Here is a 27,658-nt window from a genome sequence, read left to right as displayed (position 1 = left end):
CAGGGAGGGGCCGACGGGGTTGGTCTCGTCCCGCCTGAGGTATGTACTTCCTGTATATCATTCTCCACTCTCTCGAGCTCTTCCTCTAAGCTCTCCATCAACCCTTTACACAAAGGCTCCAGCAGGTTTATGAACTTTCTGCCCTGTATTGCGATGTGGGCCTATCTTACTGTCAGTTTCCTCCTCTGGGCCCACCTTAGGGTCTTCCCCCTCTGAATCTGAATGGCTCGGTGAGCCAACCTCTGAGGCCTCCCTGGAGCTCTCCGAGCGCGCCTGCTAGAAAGCATGGCGTGCCTCTTTGAGTCCCTGGGCTGCGCCTACCATACTTTCGGTTTTGAGACATGCCCAAACCATCTCCCAAATGGGGCGAACCATGGGGTCGACACCCATCCCTTGTTCCTCAGCAAACTGAATATCACATCCTAACTTCTTCCAGGAGGGTAAAGTGAGGGAGCCGGTAGGCAAGAACCACGGGGCCAAATCGTTGATGCATTTGAAGAATTATAAAACCATTTGTTTTTCCATCCTAATTCCTCGTGCCCCAAGCAACATCCGCAATGATAGGGCGAGGGGGCCACAATTAACATTGCCCATCTTAACAAAATTAAAGAGCCCCGAGGCGCAATAGCCAATAGAGGCCTGCCCTTCTTTTTCGGGCAATGTCGATCCCCACAAGGGGTCGACCAGTAGATCCCTTAAAGTGCGTCCACCAAGGGCCGGGTTGAGCCTCCACTCACCCGCAGGTACGTACCGTCTCTCAACGCAGTCACAGGAGTCGCAGAAGGCACGGGAATGGTTTCAAGTCCCCGTACGGGCCACCAGCTGTCCGGAGCCGCTTCCGTCCCGCGGAATGGAGCACACAAACACTCAGCCTCTGCAAGCACCTTTATTGACTGGGCAGCAACCTCAATACATGTCCGTCCTCGACGGCTTCTTCCGTGTTGTGGGTCGGGCACTTCCTATACTTGGGCTTATATAGCTAATGTTATCCAATCATGGGATTACACGTGGGGACAGGCGATTGGGCGGCAACAAGGAAGCAATCAATCATTACCATATATGGCGGGGACAGTAAGCCGAGCAAGAACCAGGAAGCAGGATGTGTGTGCCATCTTGGGCACACGATGGGCGGGGGAGTAGCGGAGGCGGCAGGCGGGTGCCATCTTATGAATATGCTCTCATGAATAACATGGCAGGCTCCCAACACCTAGGGCTGATAAACTTTACTCAGTTAAACTTCCTTTAACTGACGTTAGAGAAAGCAGAGTTTTATGAAATGGGTCTCCTGAAGTCACCCAAAGGCCTTTGACCAGGGGGTTTAGGAACACTAAATGCCAAAGGAATGTGGGTCCATGTCTTGGTACTCTGAGTGAATCATCTGAGATCAAGACTCAGTTATCTGTAGAGCAGACATCCAGATTCAAGGCAGACTTTTTAAAAAAATAGATACGAGTCATGCTTAGTCTTTATTTTGGTTGTTTTATTCAGGTACTTATTTATTCATTCAATCCATTCTGTGCTAAATTCACATGTAGAAGAGGGAACATAACATAGCTGGTATCTGCCTAAGCTTACATGATTCTGTGTAGTAGGTAAATTACAGAAAACTACATAAAAACTCATTTTAATATTGATAGTTCAGGAGAGACCTTTAGGGATTCCTTGGTTTTAATGGAGTTTCTTCAGTCGGCAGAGTATACTAATTGAGAACAGTCCCAGGATAAATATAAAATCGCCTTCTTTCTTTTTAATAAAAATCTTTGCTAATATCACCAAGGCTCCAAATTTACACACACAATGAGCCCTTAATTCTAGCTCAAAGCCCTGCCAACATTTATGATAACTCCAGAGCCTTGATCTATAAAAAGGGTGCCACATCTGTTACCATAATTAACTAGTTGTCCAAGAAGGGGGAAGCCCCTTTTCTGAATTCTGTACGAAGCCCTACTTTTTCCAATATTTCTCTCTTTACTAAAACTATAATTTTTTACAATAAGATCAGACATAGTACTTTCAATTCAGTCATTTTTGTACTTAAGAGATTAACAACATTGTTATTTAAGAATTTTTCCAGTTACATATACAATTCCTAACCTATCCTTAAGAATAGTTTCATATATAATAAAACATGAAATGACTGAAGATTAAAACTTGACCTTTTTCATCATTTTCACAAAATGTTAGAAAATCAAAAGAGAATATAAAAAGACATAGATCCTTTAATGACAATTAAATGTGTCCAAACGAAATTTTCTGTGTTCTTAAAAGATATAGAATATTAAGGTGTAATTTTTCTTTCCCATCTTAATTATCATTTCTTTAAATCCAAGTATCTCATAAATAGCCACACTGAGGAAACAGGAGTGACAGGTTAATGTGCGTGTGTTTTCTTGTTGTTCCCAAGGGTCCATTAACAGTTTTTGAATTTAGCAAGTACTTTTATAAATTGGGTTGATTGCTAAATCAAAACAAAGAGTAAATTCTTTTTCAGCACTTAAAAGACCAGTACCAGATACCACACACCAGAAAACGGCTTTTGCAGGTTTTCATAAGCTCTGTTTTTGAAGGTTGAACTACCCCTTAAACATACATGGCTTTGCGTGCAGCGTGTACCGACAGTAACTGAGTGGTGCATTTAAACTCTGCATTTCAGGGTCATGTTTCCACAACCACGCCTGGTAGAGATCTAATAGGATTAACATGTGTGTATATTTTAAAAAATAAAAATAACTTTCTTCTTTGATTTTACATTTTTTTGTGGCTCAAAACATGATTTTTTGTAAGCTATATTAACAAATCCAAAAACATGCCACTGTTTTTCATTGCATATCAAAGAGCTGCACAAGGCTAACTACTATTTTCATAAGCAATTTGAATTTAGGACAATATTTTAAAATTGCCTAGGCCTCTTTGACTCAAAGCTTTTAAGTATTAGGACAATTTAGACAAAGACTTTAGATTGGTTGAAGTAGCAAATTTAATAAAATGAAGTGAAATGTACCTAGAATGACATACCTGAGGCCTGAAATCATGTTTGGCGTGTGTCCCGGGTAGATGTCTACACACACCCCTTAGATGAGAAGGGAAGGGTCAATCCATTGGAATGATTTCCTCATTCCTTGACAGGAAAACATGGCTTCTTGTAGTTTGCTAATAGCTTTGAATATTTTTGGAAGGAAAACACCCAGTGGAATAAGAGCAAAACTCTTGTCACTCTGACTTAGGCTTACAGCAAAAAACGATACCTCGGGTACCACTCCACAGGTCTGCGGTGCTCACTGTAGGGAATGTCCCTATACCTCGGGGCAGAGGAGATAAAGATTGCTCCAAGTCCATTAGTTATATAGTGCAGCACTATATGCAAATGTGTACACAAATAGATAAAGCAAATAAAAAGTTCATCAGACTAGGAAAAGTTCATGCTGTCATGAGGAAAAGCTCCATGGTGTAAATATTCAGACATGGATTGAGTATTACACCTCTAGCAAGAAGGCAATATGTTAATTGTGAATTAAAGTAGCTTGCTTTTAAGGATGACTAATATTTTTTAGACTCATTAGAATATGCATATATAAGATGCCAGCTATTCATAATATAAAATATTATCATTGTGCATTAGTAAGGGGAAATTAAAAATTAAAATAGGTCATGATGAAATATACTAGGAACAAGCATATATATTTCTAGATTTGGGGGCAAAGTCTAAGACACTGCTTTATTATCTTTAACAAATCTGTTAATATTAAAACATTTCAACTTATATCACATGCATTTTTCCCTCAAAAGACAGGGCCCAGCCTCTCATAAAATCAAATGCTATTCTTAAAACAACCATATGATTTAATGGGCTCTGCTGGATGATAAATATGCCTCTACTATTTCTGTTTCATAAATATTTTGCTACAATGGGACAAAAAGCCACTATGGATTTTGTTTTCAAGAGTCTCTCGGAATTTTGAAAAGATCACCTTCTATCAGTGTCACACTGACATCTGTGGTTTGGGAGAAGGGTGCCAGGAGGAACTGTGGTTGACCAGTCCTCCTCTCAACCAGGAACATCAAAATCGAAATGGGATGCCCAGACGGAGAAAAGAGGCTTTCGTGAGAGAAACAGACAGGCATTTCCCCAGCAAGGAGTAGTGGTAGCATTGGATTAGCCTGAAATGACTGAAATGGGGCTAGAATCTCAGAGCAATTTACAGGGCAAATCATTCAAAATTTCAAGGGCTTTTTGTAACTCAGGGACTCAGAGTCCTCTGTTAAGTTTACTAGCTCTTTTCAACCACAAATAAAAAACCAACTCCTAATAGTACCTAAATTTTACTCTGGAGATTATCAAAGTATGCAGTGGTTTTTCTGATTCCTCCTAGCTGTTGGAAATGGGAAGGTTTTATTTTTTATCTCTTCCATATTGGTGTATTTTTGAGCTGTCTTTGGGCAGAAGGGATATACATCATAATATAAGGATCTGTGAAAACATTCTTATTGTAACCTACTATTTAAGTATCTTATGTTCAGTATTTGGGAAGTTTTGTCCAAAGTAGTTTTGCTCTTGGTTCAAGGAGGTATGTTCCCTTTTCCCTTGGTATATAATCTTATTCCATATTTTAAATTTCATTCATTTAAAAGTTATATTGGTGATCAAAGCATTTAATTTGAATTATAAATTTTTCCCTTTATATAACTAAATAAGCATTTATCTACAGTATATTGCTGCCTAGTCTTCAAATCTAATAATTGTCTTATATGTCATCAAACTTATATATATTACCTAATGTTGACTTAGCAATAAAACACTGCAGGAAATCCATTTTTTACTATGTTAGAAAATACTTCTGTCTTCACATGTCATCCAAAAACAGGAACTGTGGCTTATAAAGTAGGGTTACCAGATCAGTGCTCCCTTTCTATGGCTTTGCTACCATAGATATCCCTTATCTCTTCTGATGTCACACACCAATGTGTCATTGATCTTCATGGGTCCACATTTTTATTCCTTCCCTTTATACCTAGCAGGACAACTTAATCAGACCTTACCCATCTCGGCACAGCCTGTTGAAACCTATAGAGGTAATAAGGTTATTAAGCATCTTCATCAATGGAGTGTATATCCTACATGTTACAGATGTAGCTCACTGTATGCATGAATCGTAATAGCTTATAGCTAGTTAGGAAAACAGGCTACCAATAACTTTCCTTCCCTTCTTTCATTTTCCTCATCTGAGGAAGTGATGCTGTATCACATCATAATTTTTTCACTCCTGATTCCTCCCTTACATATGTCTTTCCTTGGGCATAATGTTTACATATTTTATTTTGTTTGCCTGTCTTTTTTGGGTGGCCTGCTTTAACCATTAAATTCCAAATGAGCACAGATGTGTATAAAAGCTTATTTTGGAGAGATGCCACCTGCAACTTTGACACCAATGTCATGTCACCACACTATGCTGCCTCTTTCTCCTCACTCTGCTATCTTCATGTTTGATACACTTGTAATAATGTCTACTGACATTCAAAGGATAGAGGCACATGCCACTTTAAAGCTTCCTTGGTGCCAATGAAATAGTAATACCGCAGATTTTCAGTGCTTTTCTGGAGAAATGAAAGCCTTTTACAACTTTTGACTCCATCTTCACAGTACCAATATTACAGAGCGCGGGACAGAAATTACTGGTGGATGAAGGTGGATGAAGAAGTCTGAGCATCAGGCTTTGCACTTCACAGTGGAAATGCAGCTGTGTTTTCACAGAGGCCTGCCAGGCACAGTGATGTGCTCCGTTCTACAGCCTGCGACAGCACGCTGGATGCAACCTGGCCCTTCCCTGTGAGGGCAGGTATTTCATACGTGAAGGGGGTCTGAGCAGGCCAGTGGCCAGCGGAGCCAGGCGTGAGGGCCAACATGTCTCAGCTGCAAGGGCCCTGGACAGGTGGCCTCCCATCTTCGCATATATAATTAAATCTAACGCTGGAGTTTCACTCTGAAAATTTTCACAGTTCTACACAGTGCATTCATTTTACCAGTAATAAGTAGTACAAACAGGCCCCTACATTTTACGAGTTTGAACTCTTTCTCATCTCATAAACCAAGCAACCTTTTATCTTCTTCTGTACTGAAAGCAGCTCTATTTGGCTCCTTAGCCGCACCAAAGGGCCAGTTTTGAGCAGAACATGCTAATGACATAACACATTAGGGGATTCATTTGAACAAAGGAAAGCAGTAACATTTTTGTTTATTTTAGGAAAGCGTAAGGATCTAAAAGTGCTGATCTTGAAGGCATTTTTGAGCTGGCCTAATTAGTTGCTATTGCTTCAAGTAGCAGCACTTTCCTAGTGTAATTGTTTTTCGACAGCAAGGCTGAGTCATAACACAGAAAATGTGTAGAAGGAAAAAGTGCATATCAGCCTTCCATGCCTTCCAGCTCTTCCCCAGGGCAAGGGAAAAAAGTGGATTCTGAGAGGCATGAAGATAAATGGAACCACTCTGAGATGGAATCATAATAAGTACCCTTCCTTGGACACCTGAGTACAAGGAAGCATTTGTGTCAGGAGAGGAGAGGAAAAGAGAGGAGAGAAGAGGGGAGGGGAGGAGAGGGGAGAGCTCACCTTGGGGAATCTCTGACACCTCAGAGTTTCCAGAGATAAAGTCCAACATAAAGTGCAGCTGAGGCTTGTTATCAGCAACATGCATAACAATAAGTTTTGCTCTCAGCATTTCCCAGGCAGGAGAAGTTCTGGTAGATAATGCAGGTTCATTCTCTGCCCCTCCCCTCACTGAGTATAAACAAAGGCTGTCCTCAGACCTGTCAATAAACTGACAAAGCAAAGGACTCCTGTCCATGTTCCACTCTGGGTGCCTGCTGTCTCTTAGGAGCTCGTTAAGAGGCTGTAATGCAGGTATATTACGGGCTAATGACTTCTTTCTCACGCTGATACACATTTTCTTGAGTTCAGATTTATGATGCAATGCAAATCAATGAGCATTTTTTAGCATTTCCTAATGGCCTTCCTTCAGCTCCTTGGGAAACCGATGAACAGGGAAATGCTTCCCTTCATAAGTTCCTAGCCTCCTTCCCCAGCCTTTCTCCCTAAAACATAATATTGAATTTTAATATTGCAAAGTTTCAAACCTACAAAAGATCCAAATGCCTGGTACAGCAAAACTGGTATCCTTTCCACTGACTTTACCAGCTCTTAGCACTATTTCTCCATTCGCAGTGGTCACCTTGGCAGCACATAAGCTTCTCCATTTGTGTTTCTTTCTATTGTATATTTTGCTTTCTGAATCTTCTGAAAATAATCTGAATATATGATGCTACCAAACCTCTGAAATTCTTCAGTCTACAATCCCCTAAAAACAGACACAGTCTCCTACATAACTAAAGTGCCATTACCTACACCAAAAAATATAACATTGGTCAGATGGTAATAAACCTCCATAGCCATCACAGTTCATCACTTGTCCCAATAATGCTTTTCATAATGCTTTGAAATCTTAGATATACTAAGATATTGTGCACTGTCTTTAGTTGTCATGTCTGTTTACTCTCACTATAAAAAAGTTTCTCCATTGTTTCAGTTTTTTAAAACAGTGAAAATCTGACAACTTATCAGCTGCCCTACAGTCTGGACTTGTCTGATAATTTTCCCATGATTTAGATGCAGGGCAGACATTTTTGCCAAAACTTACGGGGTGATGTTGTATTCTTCCCCTGAGATACATAATATCAATCTGTCCTTTTATTATAATGCTACTGATAAATTTGCTAAGACACAGTCATGGAATCTGTTACTTTTTTTCTTTGGGAATTAAAAGTATCACATGACTGTGCTTTGATGCTATGTGAATCTCACCAACTGCAATTTATCCAGAGGTTTCAGCTTCTCCCAATCAAGCTATTACACTACCTTCCTGTCATTTCTTCCCTTAGGATTTGGAATTCTTCCATAAAGAGGAGATTTCCCTCTCTCCACTTGCCCTGGGGATTCTTTTTATTATTTAGTATATAGTAATGCATTTCTCTCAACATTCTTTTCTATCTCAAATTGCTCCAAATTTGTCCCAGCTCCAGTGTCTTTTTGACATGTCTAAACTGATTTTTGAGCACTTTCTTGCTTTTTGGAACAGGGTATTTCAGGCATACTCTGCGCTTTGCCTTCCATAAGCTAGAAACCTCAAATAGTCAGCTTTTGATGCAAAGTATGTTTAGGGAAGAGACTCAATCATTCGTGAATAGAAAAGAGAATTATAACTTCACACTGCAGCAAGTAAAGAATCAAAGAGTGGTATAGGCTGAAAAATGTCATCTTTTTTCCTAAAGAGTAGAAGGATATAACATGCAGCAAAGGAAAGACCAGATTTGTTTCAAAAGCAGGGAACACAAACAATTGTCATGGAAAGTCTGTGATCTAATCTGTGAATAGGTCTGTGATGTATATCATGTTGCATGATATCATGGTTTGAACTTTAGTTGTCCCCCAAACTTCACATGCAAAACACCGGCTTGCCACATGATGGATTTCAGGGGAAAAGATTGAATTATGAGGGCTCTAACTTCATCAAGCACTGCACTGGTGAGATCATAATTTGATGGTGTTATTGGGAGGTGATAGAAATAGAAAATTTGGCCTTGTTAAGGGAAGCAGATGAAGGGGCGTAAGACCTGCACTATATAGGGCGCCCTCTGGCTTCTTTCTGCTTTCCTCTTGCTTCCCAGCTTTGCTCCACCGTGCCATTCCACCATGATAATCTACCCCACCTCAGGTGCACAGCAATAGGAATGGCCTGAACCATGGTCTGAACCATAAACCAAGATAATGCTTTCGTCCTTTAAGCTGACTTTCTCAGATGTTTGTCACAATGACAAACAGATGATGAACACACACAGGGGGACTGCAAAGTTAGTAGGAAACAGCCCAAATGATAAAGACCTTAAATCCAAACCACAGTGTGTGGATAAAACAGAAGAGATGTTTTGCTTTGTTCTGATTGAGTATTATCTTATTGGTGATTAGGGTCTGTCAATTATTCTTTCATATCAAATTATTCCACTTCTGTGTGAATCTAGATTAAGGAGGAGAATAATGATTTAGAGAAAGGAGTACAGTTGGAAGATGTCCAGGCAAGAGTCTAATTTTTAAACAATTTGTAGAGCATACTCTATATTCTCCTGGCAATTTGAATTTCTGTTTGCTTAGGTGTTATATTTTTTGGTTGTGTTTTCTACAGTTTCTGCTAAGTATTTCTCAGTGCTCAATTTGAAGGACAGTTGACTCATTTTCCTCACTGCTGAGCTTACGTTGAGTATCCAAGTATTTGTTGATCCATTAATAAGAAGTGTAATCATTTGAAATTATTTAATACATTCAGGTTTCATTTAATGTTTTATATATTTTATTTAATGTTTTAAAATGTTTTATTTTATCCACAAATGTTCAGACTGAACATCTGCGGATAAAATAAAAATCAGTATCTCTATAATCAAATCAAAAACTTCTTTCTAGAAAAATAGATAACTGAGTTATAAATACAGTTCTTGCTTCAATGACATCGTCACTGTTCAATCACATGTGGCTTTTGAACTGATAAAATATGACTTGTTCCATTTGAAACATGCTAATATGAAAACTGACACATGTTATCAATGGGTTTCCAAGACTTAGGATGAAAAACGAGTACATGTCACAGTAAGTTTTATGTTGATGACCTGTTAAAATGATATTGTGGGTACGTTGCATTAAATAAAATTCATTGTTTTATTGAGAACCTGGCCAAGATCCCCAATCTCCCACATGAGTGAACAGAGAAGGCTTAAATAAATGAGATAAGTGGTATGATTTTAGGGCTCCAGGAGGATCAAAACCCTCTAGCAGAGTTCGAGACTCTGGAAGCTAAGACAAAGAGTGTCTCTGGGCAGCCTGTATTTATTTAGTTTTTCAAACAAGAAAGGGGTTAGAGTGGAAAGCATAGGAAACTGAGCAGGACCTTGGGAGTGGTTTAAGGACTCTTCCAAGTAACACTCTATGTTAATTATGTTAATTTCAGAGAAATATCTTAGGACAAATTCTCCAGGCTGACTTTCACTAGAGGAGTGAAATGCCTTCTGCTGTAACCTCTATCTTGTTAACTGGAGTTGGAACCAGGTGCCCTCAGCAGTGGCCTATCTTGCCCTTTGAGGCATCTCTTTGTACTCAGGTCAGCCATGCTGCAGCCCTACACCTGTGTTCAATTTCCAGCTTCAACAGCTGCCAACATTATTTGTATTATTTTTTGCTTTTTCAATGTGACCACCAGAAAATTGTATTAGAATTGTTAGTCTCATACTTCTATTTGAAGGGCCAGGGATACAGCTCAGCAGCACAGCACCTGCCTGGCAAGCTTAAAGTCCTGAGTTGAATTTTCAGTAGCAAAAAAATTTGAAAATCCTTTCTATATTTCTATTTGACAGTGCTGATATAGTTAATTCAAAATACTTCTTCCTTTAATAGGTGGTTCTTGAACTTTATTTCTAAAAGAGACCACATACTGTACAGGTATACCCCAGGCCTGTGGCAGTGACCCTGTGGCAGGCATGCTACAGCTGACTATTTGGTATCATTGAATGCTCTGAAAGGTTCACCATCACTGCCCTAAGGCTACTCTCAGCTTCCCCTCTCAAAAACTAAAAAAGCAAGATGTTGATTTAATTTTCAAATATTTTCAAGGGCAATGAGAAACATAAATGCATTATTATATAGGAAGAAATTTTAAATAACTATCAGAGTTCATATTTTATACCATAAATTAGCATTTTTAAAACAGAATCTTTCACTTTCGGGATATACATACAAAATCTTTTCTTTAAAAATTTGATTTTTTTCATCTCTATATTTAAAGATAAATAATAGTACATACATGTGTAGAGAGAGCATAGTTCTCTTTTTCTGATAATGAAATCTGAATCATATTTTCTTAATGCATAGACTTTTCTTCAAAAGAGATAAAGATCCTCAGGGAGTAAATGAGGACTATAAGAGTGTACAGTGGTACCAATATGTGATATCTGTGTATCTAACTAAACCTCTAGAACTGAACCTAATGTTCCAGGAGGATAGGAAACACTAGGATTAATCATAATGGACATTTGTCTAGAGGAAGTTTAGTGTTCTGTAGGTCTAGACTCGCAGTGATGACTAACCTTTCAGTGTTTTCAATGATATAAACAGCCCACTGTGGCACACAAGCCCTAGGCTCATCATTCTTGGAGAGTGAACACAGCTCTCTCACTACCCTCTGCTCTACCTGTGCTCCAGCAAGCTCCCAAAGGCTCTGTCCTCAGAAAACACCAGCATCCATTCTCTCTTTGACCTCCTCAGTTTGGCCTCAGCCTCGCCTACAACACATTAGCATCAAACAACTTCTATCATCGTCATGGCCTGTGGGTTCCACCTCCCTCAGCTTCATTCCCTCGCCTATAAATTTCAGCAGAAAGCTTGGTTTGCCTTGATCATGTAGTAGACCACAAGGACTCAGATGGTGCTTTGCAGGAGTAAGATGCCCATCTCAGACATCACCTCCGAACAGCAGCTCCCATGCAAAACTCGTTCAGTCCCTTCTTTTTCCACTGAGTTTTTTTTTTTCTTTTCCATTTTAGAAATGTTTTCGTTGCCTATTTTGGAATTTTAATTAGCTATGTAGAAGAACCAATGTCAGTTCCCAAACACTTGATTCCCAGAGCCTGGGTCTCTGGGATTGCCTATGGCCACCCTCTCCAAAGGATTCTTCTTTTCACTGGAAGGTGCAGCCTGTCCTGGTTGGCAGGCAGGAATCCACAGCCGTACTCTTGGATCAGCCTCGTATTTCTGTTCATTCTCTGAGTTTGATTTATATGTGGCTTTGCTTGTACTAAACATGAGAACCTTGAAGGCAGAGAGACTCATCTTTGTATCCTTAGTGCCCAAATCACAATCAAACCTTAATAGTCCCTCCTTGGTGTCCACACTGTTGTTCCCATTATCCCAATTACCAAATCTAGATGCTTGAGTCTCTTCTGTAAAATAGCATTGAATTGTACATGGACTATGCATAGCCTCCCCTATACTTAACCTCTAGGTTACTTATAAGTACTTATAATGTACTATAAACACTCTGTGAGTAGTTGTTACAATGTATTGTTCAGGGAATAATGATAAGACAAAGCGATCTGTATATGTTCAACACAGACTACTTTATAAAACCATTTTCAACCCATGATGGGTTGAATCCATAGATACAGAGCCCACAGATATGGAACCCAACTGTATCTAAAGAACATGGAACACACGCATATTTTGGCCATTGTGGCCCCTGCTATGATTTTTAAGTACTTTACAAAAGCTAGCCTAGCAAATTCTACCTCTCCTCTGGCTGTAAACCAATCATTTTAATTAAGGCATATTTGAATCACTGACTTTTTTTTTTCATTTCCAAACGAACCTCATCTATTTTAATCATCTGAAAAAGAGAAAACTAGATGAAAATTTCTTGAGGGCTTATTACGCATTACAATTTTTGACCATACAAATTAGCCAGGTTCTCTGTGAAGCAGGGTTTGGGGCTCAACATGTCATGAGTGAGAACACTGAGGTGAGAGTTTAAATGATCAAGTTGGCGAATGGTAAAGCCAGTGTTTACCTTCAAACTTTATCATGATGGGGTTCATACTTATCAGCAGTGTAGCTTTCCTGGTAAAAGCCCCAGGCAAAGTGGGTGCAGGGCAAAATCAAATGAATTGTTCACACTCTCACCTTCCAGTGCTTGAGGCACCGGAACCATCCTGAGCACAGCCTCTCCCCCTTCACCAGCTTAGTTAGGAGAGCTACTGCCCTTGTGTACATACACTGGAAGGGGAACCAGGGGCAAACAGCCGTCCATACCCCCAGCTGCAGAGGCGGTCATCGATTCCCATACCTTTGACTTGTAGAACTCTGTCTGCCAGGCTTTGGAGAAAGCTAGCTGGATGTCACTGACAGTGGAAGATAGTGCCTAATTTTCATCCTTACCTTTGGGAAAGTTTGAAAGGTAATAGATGAAAACTGTTACATCTCTGTTAATGTTTCTTATATTTTTAGGTACTGCTCTTTCTATAAAGTATAAAAACACAAAAGTCAGGCTACTCCTCTGTGTCCCTTAATATGCCACCTCTTATGTTAAGTAGTCCTCACTGGCCAATATTTTTATTGTTATGACTACAAGAAAACTTGTCCTCGACAAAATTGGTAAAGGCTTGAGACAAATAGGGGAGAGACAACTTTTACATGGACACAGAGCAAGCAAGTTCATCACATGTTGTATGGTTGTTTATAATTTTACCCATATCTGTAATTCTTTTATTTTTGGCCTTTTCTTAAAAACAGGACTTGATGTGAATGACTGTGTTAGAATAGAAATAGTTACCACAAAACAAGGAGTGGAAATATCTGAGTCAAAATTTTCTGTAGCTCAGCAAACCAACGCTTTGGACATGTCCTCTTGGGTAAAAAATGAAGTAATTTGTTTTTCTCCCATTTGTACAAAGCTATTCCTGTGCTGGTTTTACATAAGCATTATGATAAGCGTCTCTAATCTGAAAACCAAATTGCTCCCAAATATCATCAAATTTTTTTGGCTTCTAAGAAAACTAATGTTTTATCCAAAAATCTAGTACTTTGGAATGAAAATATATTCCAAAATAATTAGAATGATGTAGTAAATTGCAATTTATGATTTTGTGCTTCAGCTTGTTTCAGTTGTTGGTTGTTCTTTCTATAAAACTAAAGATTATCAAACACATCACTGTAATTTATGGTAGTTAGCCAAGGTTGGTGGAACTTTATTTCAAAATAAAAACACAATGTTTAAGTCTGGCTAATAGTGTATTGCTTAACTTAAAAGTATTTACTGTAACGAAAGTAGTTCATCTCTGTATGCTCTAACTAAATACAACCAGTTCAATTCTTTCCACATTTGACAATTAGTATGTTCAGTGTCTTATAATAACCAAGATGTATACCATTGGTATCGACTTCTGATGACCTAGAATTCAAAGTCTTCCTTCAGAAAAATCAGAGAAGGATTTACACACAATGATAAAGAAGAGAAACAATGTTATAACTGTATATTTTCATTCCCAAAAGAAACTAGAATTTTAATGTAATTAAATGGCATTCCGCCAAACTCAGAAGGCTCTGCAGCAGGAAGTTCCAACTTTAAAGCTGGCAGGCCTTCTGATACCCTCCACTGCCTTGCTGATAAAATGGTATAAATGTCTGAAATGCCCCCACCTCCTCACCTGTAGGCTTTTGGGGCAAACCTGCACCTCTAGGCCTGGGATGGTCTTGAGCTAGTTGGTGGGCGCCCTGCTGCCAGGCAAGGCCACTAATCAGGAGGGTCAAGGCTTCTCCCACAGAGATAGGCCCACAGAGACACCGACTGACCTCGTCGTGAATCCTCCTACAGCCTCCATTCTATCAACCCATACATGAAGTAGTTTCTAGGTCAGAAAACACTGATGTGTCGGTCACTGCTGCTTAGAAACATTATCTCAGAAGTCCCATGTTGTGTATAAAGTAGATCTTATACTGAATGACCTGTTAGGAAAATATTCACATGCAGCTCACTCCCAGTTCCTGTGGCGTTCTATTAGTAATGCTGCTTGCATTAATAATGACCTTGACAGCTAGAAAACAGCTTGAAAACAACTGGATTTTTAAGTTGCCTTCTCAAGATTTCATGAGAAAGGTAAGAGGCTCCCTCTAGTGGGAAGTGAGCATTGCAGTATCTTCCCTATAGCTGTGTAACTTTTTATGCTGCTTTTGTTTGGAGAAGGTGACTCTGTGACTTGGACAGTTTGGACTCCTTGACTTTTTTTTTTTCTCTTTAAATTTTACCAAAGACAATAACATCAAGTAGCAACAGGTGCTCATATATTCGTAGGACAGTTAGGAGTCTAGAGTCACACTGGGGAAAGCAAAGGGAAGTAGAAGAGAAACGGGCAGCGAGGTCTGATGTGTTAAATAGGTACATATTTACAAGTGTGTCATTATGAAACTTACAAACACAGCAACAATTTTCAAAGTAACTATCCGAATAAAAGGCTCTTTCATTTCTTGCCCTCATTGTAGAGCTGAGTTTATGTGACTTCCTCAATATCACACATGTCTGAAGTCTGATGTCATCTCTGAGTTCCCTTTAATTTTGTAACAAAAATCATATTCACTGTGGCTTTTATGAGAAAAAAAATGATCAAAATCCTATGGCTGTCTTTCAGGTAGTTACCTTTGTATCCCCCATCCCTTATACTTGAAGCTAAAATTGTATCTTTACAGGGCTTAATTACTTATAAAAATGCTATTTTTGAATCAACATTAAAAATAAAACTTTACTCAGGCAGGCAAAGAACTAAATTGTACATGGTAGATATGGATTTGGGTTTTACAGTGAGCAAAGAAAAATGAAAGGCATTTTTGAATGAAACAGCATTAAAATATAGATATATATAATGATATATAATGCTATAACAAGTAACTAGGAAGACTAATTGTAGTCAGCTATAGAAATTTTCAGCTCTAAAATCCTGTACTATTTATTTTTTTCTATTCTACTTTTATATATCTTCTATCAAAGTATGTGCTTGGGTTTTTATAACTGTTGACAAAGCCATTGTACACTAGAGAAAGGTCACTTGTCATTAATCTTTATTCTTTTCCCCCTACAGCAAACAGCATGCTTGGTTTTGGAGTCCTGGTCAGTACTTCCAATACCTATGACGGCTCTGGTGTTGTAACTGTGGAAACGGACTGCCCGCTGCTCTGGACCATGGCCATCAAAGTCTAACCTGCTGCCCGGCCTCCATCAGCCTGCCTCTGCCCTGCCTTGCTCACCAATAGTTTTTATTCCTCCAGAGGAATAACTCACTGGGGTTTTCAGGAATCTACACTCCTTCATGGGAAGCCAAGGAGTTTCACAGATGTTGGGAGATAAGGAGGTAGCTCAGGGGCCTCAGGGCTTGGATTGCATCCGCACAATTACCAAAAATGAAATGAAATGAAAAGATGTTTGCTTTTAGATTAGTGCAGGGAACGCTATAAGTGATGTCTCCATTTCACAGAGAAGAAAAAGTTCCATGCCGTGAAGAAAATAAGGTCTGTGGCATTCAGTTAAAAAGCTAATGTAGATCACTCCTTTATAAGGTTCAATCTGAATTGTTTTATTTAATTAGTCATATGCTAGAAAATGGTTTATGATTTCAAATCAGAAAGGAACTCTTATCACGGCTCCTCTTGGAATCTAGCACATCCTCAAATGCCTGAAACAAGGTACCCTGCCGGTCTGCTGATTTTAGATTCCTCTGCATCATTTATATCACCTTTGACCTAAAAAAAAGAAATCCTTCCAGCCTGGGGTGTTAGAAGAGCACCATTTCATTCTGCCTTACTACTGTCTATGATTTTGTCTTTTAAGTCAAGAATCATTAAGGGAATTGTTATATGTGAAAATCGGTAATTCCATATGCTGTGGGTGAAAGAGAAATGACAATTTACGATGCCCTACCTGCAGTTAACCCCTAAGCTCAAAAGTTACTGTGCAGCATTTTAGTGGGAACGGATCCTAGACCAAGAGTTGTGCAAAGGAAACTTAAACATAAAAAACTGAACGTGAGCTGAAAAACATTAGTTCACAGACAGACTACAAGTTTTATCCTAAGAACCAAAAATGAGTCTGTCTACGGGCATAAAGGAACACTTCATTTTGGTACCAGGTCCAAAGCCTGTGTTCTCCTTCCTGTGTACCTTGCACCAAAGTCTGCCGAACCCCTCTCCATAGCCCAGAATGGAAGGAATTGGACTGAATATGTCTGAGGCTCCTTCTGACACTCACATTCTCAGTCCCGACACTTAGGAGTTGTGAGACAGACAACATGCACGGTTGCCGGCTTATCCCGCCAGCAAGACCAAATGCACAGAAACGTGCTTCTGTTTCTTGTAGGATAAGACCCTCCTCCTAGCTTCTTGCTGATGCTGTCACAGTGTGTGGTGCAGACTGTAAACAGAGACTGAAAAGGGGTCAGCTGAACCAGCGTGCAGTTCTCAACAGATAATCATTAGAAACGATTTTAAATTTCATGCAAATATATGTTTGATTGAAATCCAGATGCAGATAAAAATACTTACTTCTCAATGTGCATGTCTGTGGCTGATTTTTTAAAACATAATTTTTAACTGTATTTCATTTTAGCCATTCTTACATAATCAGTGTTTCTATGTAAAAAAAAAAAAATACTTGCTCATAGAATGGTTAACAGCTCTATAATTCCTAAGCATGCTCATTAATTAAAATCATCTATGTGAACACTGCAATGGGAGGGTAGGAACCCAAGGCTTTTCCCACAACATAATTCGTAGTGTATGCTGGGACCCTTACGGACGCTGGGGCAGATTCCTTTAGCACATAGGCAGTCATTCCCACTTCCTGCTGGGTACTGGAGAACTAGGTACCAGTCTTCCTGACTTCTCCTCATTCCTTGAAACCACCTGGGCAATTTTGAGACAAGGTCTTGCAGTGTAATTCAGGCTGGCTTTTAACTTACTGTGTAGCCCAGGCTGGTCTCAAACTCACAGCAATCCTCCTGCCTCAGCCTCTCAAGTGCTGGGACTACAGGCAACATCATTCCCATCTGGTAATTTTCTCCCTTAGGTGCTACCTCAACGTGTCATTTAGACAAGTATCTGCATTTCATTTTTAGGTATCAATAGAAACCTACAGAGGGTGAGGTCTCAGGTGCCCCGAGGAGTGCTGAGCTGCCCAGGAATTTCCTCTTACCTCAGTCCTACTCAGCCTCAGCCTGGCCTCTCTATGAAACACCTGCTGGAGAAATGGCTCGGTGGCACAGCACCTGCCTGGCAAGTGCAAGGTCCTGAGTTCGATTTCCAGTACCAAAAGAGAGAGGGAGAAAGAGACAGAGAAACTGCAACACAAATTGGGTCCTGCTGTGAAAGCCCTTGGCCTTTCTGGCTTCAGTTTCTTCTTCCTGGGGGATGGGTTCATAGTTTTATGCATCTGGTGACTGTCACACAAGATGACACCTAAGTTCCTGACTGATGGACCAGTGAACAGCCTTCTCTTTAGGCAGTAAAAAAATCAGAAAATGCCTATATTCCACTGGTTCAAATCACATGTGACTGTCAAATTAGTTGTGTGTGCAGTCTAAGAAAATCGGTATAGAGGTGGGGTGAGGACAGGGGCGGGTCTGGCAGGAAAACACATTTTTATGCCTTAACTTCTGAGAAGCAGGCAGAGCTCAGTTTTCTCTGACGATGGAACTAGGACACAAAGAGGAAGTGGACACAGCCTGCGTGCTTGCAGTGTCTTCACGTGTGGGCCTTTGTGTCGTGCTTCCGGGTGACAATGCATCCTCCATCTTACTTTTGCAAGCGGGGAGCGAGCCTTGCATGTTATTCCTGGTCAGCCTCGTGCCTCTCCAAACAGAACCTGAACTATTGAAATAGACATGGCTTTAATATGATTAAGACTGAAGACATCTGCCAAGTCAGCAAAGAGGAAAAAGGGATTCTTCTGGCTACAAAGAGATATGGTCAGAACATAAATAACTATATTTACTATGAGTCATAAAAAGTACCTTTTCCCTTACGACCTTGTCCATAACTGTAGAAACACACACACATGAAACATGCAATATGTTCTAATAACTATCCTAGTACCAAAAGCACTCAAATATATATTCTAGGTTAGAAAGCAAGCCATTGCGGAGAGTAAAGAGCATAACACTACTTTAAACAAAAAGCATGTGTTATGTATACAGAGGTCCAAACTGGGCATATAGTGCCTACACATTAGAATATAATGTTTTTAAAAATATGTCCCTGCGGATATTAAGACTAAAGCCACAGGTCAAGGCATTTCTAGGTAGGCACTGCATACAAACTGGAAAATTCCTGGCTTCTTCAGTACAAGTTCACCTTTCCTGGCCCATAGCAAATTTCATTTATCATAATTTTCTTTTTGATGAGCCCCAGACTGAGTCTCAGAATCCATCTCAAAACATCTCTCCAGGCAGACATGATCAATTATTCTCCATTGACTCGTAGCTAATGTGTGATGTCACTAATGTACACAAAACCCCTCTGCCTTGCAACCCAAGGAAGAGGTCACAACCATATTTCTCTAGTTTGTAGCTAATGGGTGAATAAACAGATCCAAGGACTTGTTCTCCATGTACTAAAAGCAAAGACCTTGCATATAGAAAGATAAAGCCTGATTCTATACCTAAAAATGACTTGAAAAACAAATGGGACCCTGAAATCACCCTCAATTAAAAAGAAATATAATAGACCCATAGCTGGTCCCTGTGAACCAAGAAATATTTTTTTATTTTGAAAAGCAAAACAGAAAAAAGGATAGAAATGATACAGAATTTCAAAAAGTAGTAGGAAATTAACACAAGTTAATATATTGCAATTAGGGGCTGGGAATTTAGCTCAGCGGCATAGCACCTGCCTTGCAAGCAGGCAGTCATGAGTTCGATCCCTGGTACCGATAAAAAAAGGAAAAAGGCAAAAAATATATATATATATTGCTCGTTATTAGAGATTATATAATATTCAGTCGAAAGGCTGTGAGATTTTTATTTTTGGGGGGTGTTTTTGTTCATTTGTTTTGAGCTGGGATTCTGCCAGGATAGCCTTGAACTTATGCTCCTTCCTTAGCTTCCCGACTGTCGAGGTTATAGGCATGTGCCTCTGTATCAGGCTTGAGAGGGTTTTACTCATTCAAAGAAATGGGCAAAAGATTACAAATCATACCTTAATATTGACTTTCTTCCCCAAATACCTTTAAAAACAGGCAGAGAACAGGAGAAAAAATCTTTAAAACTATAGACTTTTTGAATATTTAATACCCAATTATATTTTTGAAAAATGAACAAGAAGTTGTGAGTGTAACATTCTGCAAGAATTGAGCAAAGTCCCATCTGAATGACTTCATTAATTTGCTGCCTAATCTTTACCTGAGTCTTCTGCTAAAGTATGAGCCCCTCTGAGGCATGCACATTATTCTTCCTGTCAACTGTGCCATCTCTGCCTCTAGAATAAGACTGTGCGCCAAGTGTGTAATAAACAGGTGCAGCCCAGTGGTGCATCAGGTAACCACGCTCTAACTGGTCTGTGTGCCTTTTTCCTCACCCCAGGAGTTTGTTTGGTTTCCTGTTGCGTGAATTTCAAAGTTGTGCAAACATTAAGGAAGGTGCAAAAAAGTGCTCCTTGAATAAGTTCAAGAATCAGAAAGATAAGCATCCTAATGCTGAATGGCACAGACCTGGTCGTGACTTTGTTCAATCATGTCCGAAAAAGGAGGTCGGGCATGAAGGAGTCATCCAGTATGAAGCCTTCATCTCATCACAAAAGGAAACCTAACAATTAAGAAGCTTTAAATTGCATCAAGTGGAAAGAGTAGGGAGAGTAAACCCAGAGGCAAGCTGTGACCACGGTTTGGAACCTGTGTGGGGCTGAACGAATCATGACGGAGTGTGGGGAACATGTTTGACGGCATGCCTTTATGGCAGAGATGACAGAATGAGAGGTGACATGAGATTTTTAGAGTTGGGAATCTTAAAAGCTGGAGCAATTTCTAGGTTTTTTCAAGGTTAAAGGAATAGCTGTGGCTATCATGAACTGAACTACAGACAATAACTCAGTCTATTTCTGAATATTTTGAGAACACCCCCTTCAATTCTGTTCTCGCTGTGTTTGAATATTTTTTGTTGTACACATTAATACACATATAAAATCAGCCTAAGGAGTCTAAAATCATGAAAAGTTATGGTCTCCAACTGAACGACCCAAACATATCTTATTATTTGCATTTCTCTATTGAATAATGTTCTCTGTTGAAAAATAAATAGCTGTCAGCCAGTTTTGAAAAAAATTACTAATGCCACAAAAGAATGAGTTTATTCTTAAAAACCTATGTTACTCAAAACCTTTATATCACTTCAGTAATGTATTCAGCAAATAGACGTAGAATGCATAAACAAGATTTGTACTCGCCATTAGGACATTCTACTTGCTTCTGTCACAGAAATCCCCTCGCCTTATCCCACTACATCTTGTTGGATCATCTTAGCACTTTAGTTTCATCAGCTATGAAATTTGAAATGGAATTATCCCTTACACAATGCATTTTGTACTGTGGCACTGTGACAAAGGACAGAGAATAAAGGATTCTTTAGAAAATGCAGAGGTTTTGCATTTTTTCCTTTTCTTTTTAGTACTGTTAGGAAATACTTCAGTGCCCATTACGACTGCTATATCAACTCCATTTAGGAAATAGCATTAGTCCCCTATTAATAAGAAAAGAATTTTTCTTGGTCCCGACGGCCCACACACATTCTAGTATTTTACCTTCACTCCTTAAAATTCCTGGGAGCCTGCAGGAACAATGAGATGAAGAGCAATGGTGCAGAAAGTTGTTGGAATCACTTTTCCTCAGTGAATTTATTATGCATATTTTTAAAATGACCTTTTAGTCCAGGTTTTTATTCAATTTCACTGCAAGGAATTGAGTAACAAGGTCAGTTTGGATATCTGTATGCCAGTGGCATTTGACAATGAGATTCAGGAAGAAAAATTCACAGATTAAATCATGAAGAAGCCAATAGATTCTTTTCAAGGATGACTGGAGGTAGGACTTTTTTTTAAGGAAAAAAAAGTAGGATTTATACAAAATGAAAATTTGCCCTAAAGTTTTTTAAGTGAATATGCAAATAATTTTTACAATTTTGTTGCAAGATTAGGTGTTCCTAGTAATTATATGTTCACAAAATGCTTTACTGGTGTAAGCCACATCAATTGCACATTCCTATTTTCAGGGATTAATTATAGCTTTCTGCGAGTTTCTCTGAGGGTTAGCCTTCCTCTTGGGTGGATGTGTAATTTGTAAGAGCTGAAGCATCGCAGCACTAACATCAAATAAATAATGTTAGAATCAACAGAGACAGGATAAATAGGTTGACTACTACAAATTGGGAGTTAGAGAACCCTGAAGTTCCCAATTATTCAAATACACATCTCTCAAAACATCCCATATACACAAAGTCTTAACACTGACTTTATGGGAGGCATATTTCATTTGGGAGGAAAGAATCTTCTAACACTTTTGCCATCTGACAGTCACAGAAAGGACCCACTCCCTCCCTAATAGCAGGCTCCCTGGCTATGAAAGTGCCCCCAAGCCAGCACTGCACAAACCACCGAGGAGAGCCAACTTCTATAGGAATCTCCAAGAATCTATGCTGAGTGACTCCCGAGAAATATAAGAGTTTACACCAAAATGAAATTTGAGAGAACACATGTTTAAGCTATTTTCTAGATTTGTACTGCTTGGCTAAAATCAATCACCAGAAGCAACCTGAACTTTGTAGTTTTTGCAAACATAGTCTTACATTCTAATTTAAAAAGTACTGATAGCCCATTTGTCATGTTCCAAGGGAGAAGGTTTATGCTGGTCAAGTGTTTGATGCAGGAAAGAACACGGGTAAAGGAATGAAGCCAAAAGTGAGTTTCCCTGGTTAGATGAAATAGTCATTCGCTCAGGCAGGACACTGTGTAACCCTGTACCATCTCATTATAGAAATGAATTTACCTTTAAGGAAGCAGAAAGCTGGGGAAATGGCGCATACCATACAGATGCATTGTTCCTAAACACGAAGCAGAGAGCGCACAGCACTAACATCAAATAAATAATGTCAGAATCAAAGGAGTTCAGTGAATGAGAAGCAAGGGAGAGAGAGACAGGAAACAGAAAGAATAGTGAGGGATGGGTCCATAAGGAAGACTCAGAGTGTCAAGCTGGGATATTTGCTTCTGATAAAAAGAGAGAAGAGAAAAATGGAGAGAAAAGTCACACTGGGAGTGCTAGTTAGCATTACCATACAATCCTACCCCAAAAGTTACCCTAGAAGTAGAAGACAGCTTTCTACACATCCAGTGAAAAAGAAGGCTTGTGAGATGTTTATAAAAACAGATTCTAGTATTAGAGGACAATAGGCTATAACATTAGATTATATATTGATTATAAAAATAATAGGTTGTTATATTAAGAGCACAATGAAGGATGCAGTGCACTACAAACATTTTGATCACAATCATGCCAACATTTCCCAATACTGGAAGAGAATGTATTTAAATTCTTACTATGCTTAACTTTAAATAATAACATTATAGGTGATATTTCTTCTTTATAATTCTTTTGCCTATAATTCTTAAGAAAAATAAATGACAAGTTAATTATAAGTCAGTTATCTTTAAGTGTGATTGAATTATTCTGGGTAGGCTATTTGAAAATTCTATAGGCAGCTTAAATAAATCTCTTAAATAAAACTATTTGGCCACATACAAAGGCATTCAGACTGGCTCAGACTCAGAGTCCAGCCAGACAGATCGCAAAGGCACCGGGAGCACAGGGGGCCAGGAGTGGACCCTGGGCAGGGAGCGGGCAGAGACCACAGCCCCCAGCATGTAAACCTTTCTGCATGGCTCTCTCCGCAATTTCTCAAAAGAATACTTATTTTCTTATTCCAAACCATATATTATTTCTTTTTAAATGAAGGTTCAGCTTTTTTTTTAATTTTAAAGAGAAAAAAAAAAAAAAACCAAGGACAATAAAACAATAAAATCAACATAAACCAGAATAAGTGATGCAGGACTTCCAAGCCTTAAATCAACAATAGTTACCACAATGCCTTTGTTGTCTTCAAAATAGCTGCAGATACCACCTTCAGACATATTTAAAATTGGACAGAGCACAATAGAATAGAAACAATAAAAACAAAACAATGAATGCAATAAAGGACATCAAAACAAGCCAGGAGTAGATACATAATGGCTTCCATAACATATCTTGCTGTCTTTTAAATAGCAGCTCATGCCATCAGAGTTAACATAAACAAAACAAAATAAAATAAAAACCCAACCCAACAAAACTGTAAAAATGGTATGGTTTCTGGGGGGAAAATCATCTCCTCCCACAGGGCCTAGATCTCTCCCTCCACAGTGCACAAGTGGCCCTGACTCACGGAACGAAGCTTGGGCCTGGCTCTCCCAAAGATTCAGCTTTTTATTAAATCATTTATTCATTCTAAAATCCTCACTGAGCACCTCCTCCTCAGACATTATAACCCCACCTTGTTGAAGCCCTGGACTTTTCTTCTGCTTACTGGCCAAAGTCAAAGCCCTATTTAAATCTCACTCTTTGATTCCCCTGCATCTGAACATTTCTGGAGAGAAACGTGGAAGCCAAGATGACTGAACACGCTTAATATCAAACAGAGGATAGCTGGAGCATGTGTGTGTGTGGTACTGGGAATTGAACTCAGGATCACATGCACGCTAGCACTGAGCTGTACCCTGATCCTCCACACGTCTTTCTATGGGCCTCCACATCCACCACCATTGACCACCTGAATTCTCAGCCCTCCTTTGCAGTAACTAAGCTTTAAAAAGCTGCCTGTATGCATTCCAGTCCCAGTTGTCCTCCTGTTTCTCTCTCTCCCACTCCCCAGGGTTCCTTGGCTTCATGGTACCACCCCAACAACTGTCTTTAAGGCTACCGGTGGCTTCCACTTCTCTAAAGCCAGTGACTGAGCCCCAACCCTGACTAGATCAATGGGTCTTCCATGAGTAGCTCTCTGTCTGTTTGCCTGGTGTCAGTTGCACCTCGATAGCTGCCCTCTCAATCCTCTCTGGGACCCTCTTCTCCTCCAGGCTTGTTAAGCAGGGCAACTCTGAGGCAATGCTCAGCCTTTTTCACTGTTTCTGCTCAGTCTCCAAATGATTGTGTCTAGTACTCATGACCTTAAGTTGCCCCCTTGCCGCCTTCTGTAGGAATCTCATAGACTTTCACATCAACAAATCCAATACCAAACTTCTGCTCTTCTCCCCAAAGCCCACTCCCTCTCCCAACCTTCTGCATCTGATGGCAATCCAGCCTTACAGTTGCTCATGTCAGTTTCTCTTTTTTTACCTTTGGTTTGGTTTGGTTTGGTTTGCTTTGCTTTGCTTTGCTTTGTACTACTAGGGATTCAACGCCAGGCTTCATGCACTCAAGACAAGCAATCTATCACTGAGCTACACCCTCATTCGTTTCACCTTTTATTTTGATGCAGGGTCTCATGAAGTTGGCTCAGACTGGTCTCAAATTTGCAATCCTCCTGCCTCAGTCTCCCCAGTAGTTGAGATTGTAGGTGTGTGCCAGCATGCCCGGAATCCTCCCACCTCTCTGTGTAGCTCTACTTTCAAAATGTACTATACTTAGCATGTAACCACCACTCACCATCTCCACTCTCATCCCCCTGACTCCAGCCACTGTGGTCTCTGCTGTGAACTGCTTCTACAGTACCACAGTCTCTTTCCCCTTGTCCTCCTTCCAGAGTGTTATCAGCCCAGAAATGTGTGCAGTCAAGCCATTTCCCTGTGCAAAACTTACAAAGGCTTCAGAGAAAAGCCAAGGTCTTTGTATAATAAAGTGCCCCAAATCTCTCGGACTTATTCTATACTCTTGCCTGCATATTCTGTTCAGGCTTCCTGGGCTTGCTTTTGGTTTCTCAAACAGACCTCCAGTCCACCTCTCCATCTTTGATAAAACCGTTATGTGTACTCCCTCAATCCAGTCTATAAAAATTAATTTTCCCTAATGACAACAGATATAATTAATGATGAACAAAATTAACCAAATAAGATACTATGTCATTCTAGTCTCTCAATAATTCCTTGATTAATTTTTTTTAAAAATCCCAAATGAAAATATCCCATCTAAAATATTTCCCTGACATGGTAATCAAGTCTTATGTTTTATTCAATAATTAGCCAGACTGAAATCCTTTCATGCCCATTTTTCTACTGTTCTGGCAGCAAATTGATAACCTTGGGCGATTTTTAATTAGCACTCTTAAAAATGGTTTGCTAAATTAGTCAACTATGAAATCACCTCACCCAAATAATTAAGCTAGAACTGCATTTCAAATCCATCACCTGTTTTCACTGTATGAACATACCATCACTCCAGGATTGTTAATTACAGTGTTTATCCAGCTGTGTTTCCATGCATGCACAGCACAGTGCGTAGCCTGTGCCAGATGGAGCATCCCTCCACCGCTGCTTCCGGTGACCTGCCAGCCACTTGGTTTAGACACTCTTATTACCAGAAATAGCTCTGGCTCCCTCCTAACCCAATTGAGATGACATTTAAAGATCAAGCTCCTTATGTCCAGGTAGATCACCTGTGTCATGCGACCCCAGGCAAGCTGAGGCACACTTCAGGAAGGACCCTGGCTGGTGGGCTGACCTGATGTGACAGCTGTGCTAACCCACTGGTGGTCACTTCTTTCTCATGCCCATCTCACCCAAATGGTCTTTGTGAGGTCCTCCTTATTTAGCCAGAATGTTATTATGATATTATTTAAGCTTCAAAATAAGACTAGGAATCAGAATTTTAACTCCACCTCATAAATGAGAATGCAAAACATCAGGAAGTTTAAATAATTCACCCAAAGCTAATATCAGAGCCCCAATAGGATTTCTGATCACCTGACTGGAAGGCAACTGCTTCTACTCCAGTGTCACCATCATTTTCAAACTCCATCTCTTACTTGGCTCCTTTGCTTATTTCTGGCCCCCTGCCATCTGCAGCCAGATATTCTTAAAATGCATACCTGCCTGTATCACTCACCTCTTTGGCTCCCCACTGCTTTCAGGATCGGTCCTAAGGCCATCCTACAAAGGCCTGTGTCTTCTATCCTGTGCCCGTCTCTCCCCTCTGCTCACTACACTCTAGTCACACGGCACTGCTATCTCACTGAACTCTAACCTCTTTGGTCTCACAAGGTCTTTGTACAAGTGAATCCCTTAGCTTATGACCCAGTCTGTGCATCATGTATGTTCACTTTGGCAGTCACTGGACCCTCCAGGTAAACAGTGCAAAACCCAGGCATTTTGCTGAAGTCTCCTTCCAGGAAAGGGTGGGAACCAAAGGGCCTGGATTGACCTCCCAAAATGGGAGCTTCAGTGGTATTAATGGCTACCCCTGACCTGACTATATGCACAGAACAAGCCACTACTCTGGGGAAGACAAACAGTCATGTTGCGTGAGGACACAGTAGTAGTGGAAATCTCCATGGAGCTAGCCTCCCATGGAGTCTAGAAAAGAGAGCTAAGTAAACCAGATAAAGGGTATAAATTTTATTCAACATGCTGTCAAATCAAAAATCAGTCATTCTACAATGTCAAGATGCCTTTCTTATATGTTGTGTGTTCCCAAACCCAAAGATCATCTTCTATGCTTTATGAAGTTCTTTCAGATTTTGGTAACAAGACAATTTCAAGAACATCTTTTTGGAATTTAGCATGGCTAAAATTCACTTTTCCTTCTTTTCCACTCTCACTGATGATGGGAAATGAGGAATCCTTAAATGGGGTTCCCAAGGGTCTGGCTGCAGAGTGAGCATTTTTTAGGTACCTCACGCTTGGACTGGAATTGGCACTACTCTATTCTCACTCAAGCTGGAAGAAAGGATGCTAAGAACTCTGGCCTTAAAATTGTTTTCAAGAGTGAGATGTGGGGGGGCTGGGGATTTAGCTCAGCGGCATAAGCGCC

At 39.9% G+C, this 27,658-nt stretch overlaps 1 protein-coding gene across 2 annotated transcripts in view; it reads left to right on the top strand.

Moving 5' to 3' along the window:
* Tpk1 (thiamin pyrophosphokinase 1) overlaps positions 1-17,173 on the top strand; it is a 344,321-nt gene extending 327,148 nt beyond the window's left edge. For both annotated transcript variants that reach the window (XM_063250665.1, XM_013158945.3), the window contains one exon: positions 15,711-17,173. In XM_063250665.1, coding sequence (XP_063106735.1) covers positions 15,711-15,829 — 119 coding nt within the window. In that variant the 3' untranslated portion in view covers positions 15,830-17,173. The remainder of the gene's footprint in view (positions 1-15,710) is intronic.
* The last annotated feature ends 10,485 nt before the right edge of the window (positions 17,174-27,658 follow it).

This window comes from Cavia porcellus, unplaced genomic scaffold (genome assembly GCF_034190915.1).
Source record: "Cavia porcellus strain 051 isolate PalLab524CR breed Dunkin Hartley unplaced genomic scaffold, mCavPor4.1 scaffold_6, whole genome shotgun sequence".
Classification (NCBI taxonomy): domain Eukaryota; kingdom Metazoa; phylum Chordata; class Mammalia; order Rodentia; family Caviidae; genus Cavia; species Cavia porcellus.
The sequence above is the reverse complement of the archived record's forward strand: the minus strand, read 5'-3'. Positions and strand labels throughout refer to the sequence as shown.